Source organism: Carassius auratus, unplaced genomic scaffold (assembly GCF_003368295.1).
Source record: "Carassius auratus strain Wakin unplaced genomic scaffold, ASM336829v1 scaf_tig00029436, whole genome shotgun sequence".
NCBI classification, from domain to species: Eukaryota; Metazoa; Chordata; class Actinopteri; order Cypriniformes; family Cyprinidae; genus Carassius; species Carassius auratus.
Window position 1 is genome coordinate 15,477 of NW_020525765.1, and position 2,991 is coordinate 18,467.

The 2,991-nt window shown below is 37.0% G+C and overlaps 1 protein-coding gene across 1 annotated transcript; it reads left to right on the forward strand.

Moving 5' to 3' along the window:
* On the forward strand, window positions 1-1,567 carry LOC113079830 (granzyme B-like). The gene is made up of 5 exons (XM_026252054.1): window positions 1-79; window positions 181-331; window positions 698-836; window positions 961-1,215; window positions 1,318-1,567. The coding sequence occupies exons 1-5, from the start codon at window positions 22-24 to the stop codon at window positions 1,471-1,473; spliced, it is 759 nt and encodes a 252-aa protein (XP_026107839.1). The 5' UTR covers window positions 1-21; the 3' UTR covers window positions 1,474-1,567.
* Window positions 1,568-2,991: the final 1,424 nt, after the last annotated feature.

Sequence of the window (2,991 nt, forward strand, 5' to 3'; positions counted from 1 at the left end):
TATTCATTGATCGTCTTCATCATGACCATCATCTCTCTGCTCCTGCTGGCCTCTCTGCTGCCACACCTGACCTTCACTGGTGAGAATGATTTAAAAAATGATAATTAAACAAAGTTTTTGTAGCACATATACAGTAAGACAGTGAGGAGGAACAATAATAATAAACATTTTCTCTCTCAGCTCATGTGAATGTGGGTATAGTGAACGGCAGGGAAGCAAAACCCCACTCCAGACCTTACATGGTGTCTGTTCAAGCAAAGGAGCATCATACCTGTGGTGGATTCCTCATCTCTGATAGATTTGTCATGACTGCTGCACATTGTCGAAACAAGTAAGACGAGTAGTAACTTAGTTAATTATATACTGTATGTTAGATAATATAACACTATATTTTGATAGTCCATTTTAGACATTCTACTAATTAACTAAGTAACTTTGCAACAACCAGTCATTAGAGTATTAGACTGCCTGCTAAATATCCGATAACAGTTTATTTTAATAACAGACATTATATTGATATTAAGTAACTCTGTATGTCAACTTGTTCTACTAACCATAACCCTAACCTAACAGTCTACTAATACTCTAATGAGAGTTGGTTGATGTGTAATTGCAAACCCACTTAAGAACATACTTATGTATATATTACAGACTGTGGAAAAAGTAATTGCTAAATAAAACCTGTAATTTTTACCAGTTCTCCAGTTGTGACGGTTGTGCTAGGTGCACATGACCTAAAAAAGAGTGAAAATTCATTCCGATACACAGTGGATTCATATCATCAGCATCCAAACTACACTAAGGGATCCTTTGTTAATGACATCCTGCTTTTGAAGGTAACAAACTGAACTTATTTAGTTGACTTATTAAACTTTCATGCAAAATAACAGCCAGTATATTATAGAAGATTTTTATTTAAAAAAATGTATTAATGATGCTGCATTGTTTTTATTATTACAGTTAGAAAAAAATGTACAACTGAACAACAATATCAAGTGGATATCCATACCAGAAGAAGGAAGCATTATCGAGGCAGGTTCAGTTTGCAGTGTCGCAGGCTGGGGAAGTTTAGAAGCTAAGGGCAACAAAAGCGATCACCTCATGGAGACAGACGTGAAGGTCATGAATAACATGGAATGTGAACATAAATGGGGGAAGAAATACTTTTCATCTTCACAGATGATGTGTGTTTATGGCAAAGGAGGAAGCTGTGATGTATGTTAAACATATCTGATTCACCAAATCTTATTGTTCGATATAGTTTTAGTTATGAATTATGACAGCATGTGACTGAAGTGTTTATCTGTTTCTTAACAGGGGGATTCAGGAGGTCCTTTGGTTTGTGGAAACACTGCAGTTGGTGTCTCATCTTTTGGTCACCCTGCTCTCTGTAATTCCCCAAAGAAACCTGAAGTTTATATTAAGATTTCAGCATATCTTCCATGGATAAAGAACATTACTAAGGAAATATAATTGATGTCAATTGAATCTTGCAAATAAAATGGGGTGATTATTGTTATTATTTGGTTGAGTTGATTTTCATTTAATAAAGATAACATACATTGATATGTACTGTCTAGAGATTTTAATGGTATTTTATATAAATTGTATTTTAAACCAGATATGAAACTGCAGACAGACATTTTTGTATTTTAAGCATTTGCAGATTCGTGTTTTTTTTGTTTGTTTGTTTGTTTTTTTTGTTTTGGGATGTACTCTGTAAATCTTTCACTAAACATAATATACATTGATATGGTGTGTAGAGAATTAAATAAATTAGATATAAATGTTTATGACAACCATCATAAACATTTACAGAAATTAAAGACAGAAAATAAAGGCAACTTTGGATGGATGAGACACAACAATAAAACACAAAGAGATTGGAACTTAAGTAGAGGAGATAATGACACACACATGCACATGATGAAATCAAATGAACAAACATGACAACCAATTAACAAGTGCGGAATGACAACAAAAAACAACAACAACAAAAAACAGTAATGCTGCCTATATCCCACTTCTGAAGGTGTAAGTATGGGTTTGTTGTGTTTAAGTGCTTTGCTGCCGGAAAGCATAGAAATCATGGTGGACAGCCTACTGTATTCATTCCTGCCTGTTTCCCAGGGTAATCTGTACATTCACTGGACTAAAATCTTCTCAAACCTTTGGAGTTGGGACTTGAGAAGGAAGGACAGTGGACAGTACAGTGCAGGCCCTTCTCTTCTTCAACTTTCGACAGGTATACTGTGTACTTGACTGCTTCTGTAGTATTTGCAGTTAACTCTGCCAATTCAGGCAGCATTGCAGTGAACTCCGTCGACTCAACAGACTTAGTAGACAGAGGGACAAGACTTAACTGGCACAGAAATATCAGGAGTGCTCTTGGCTGATTTTGGGAAGAAAGAAGTTGATTTAGCAGACCCACAAGTGGATGGAACTGACTTGAATGTCTGAGAGATGAAAGTTTTTGACTTGATTGGCTCTTGGATAATAAAAATGGGTATGACTGATTTGTGGATGACAGGTGTTGACTTAGATTTAAAAGTGACTTTATTGACTGGTAGATGACTGTTGACTTGACTGTCTCAGGGGAAACGAGGGTGATCTCAGCAGACTCTGGGGTGGATGTAATGGACGAGACTTTGATTGTTAGATGGAGTCGGAGGTGAGTCTTGAAAGGATGAGGGAGAGTGGGCAGGGTGGTTGCTGCAGGCGGACTCAGGTCGACGAGGCATTTCCCACCAGATAGCAGCCAAATAAGCTTCAGTAGAACAACAGTGAACTGCAGACTGATGAGATGCTGTTAGACTATATGTTAGTAAAACACACTTTCCTGTCCCATCAGCCATTTTACTGTGCTCACGGTGCACTCTTCAACAGTATGCAAGTATGTGGTGCATGCTCTATATCACTTCATCATAAATAACCCACACAAGAAAATGGATATTAATTGGTTAACAGATGTTCGAGAGCAGGGCCACGTCC

Excerpts from the sequence above, each read along its gene's own strand:
- LOC113079830 (XM_026252054.1), top strand. The coding sequence starts at position 22 with ATGACCATCATCTCTCTGCTCCTGCTGGCCTCTCTGCTGCCACACCTG. Across the intron at positions 332-697 it reads GCTGCACATTGTCGAAACAA|TTCTCCAGTTGTGACGGTTG; the intron begins GTAAGACGAGTA and ends AATTTTTACCAG. Across the intron at positions 837-960 it reads ATGACATCCTGCTTTTGAAG|TTAGAAAAAAATGTACAACT; the intron begins GTAACAAACTGA and ends TTATTATTACAG.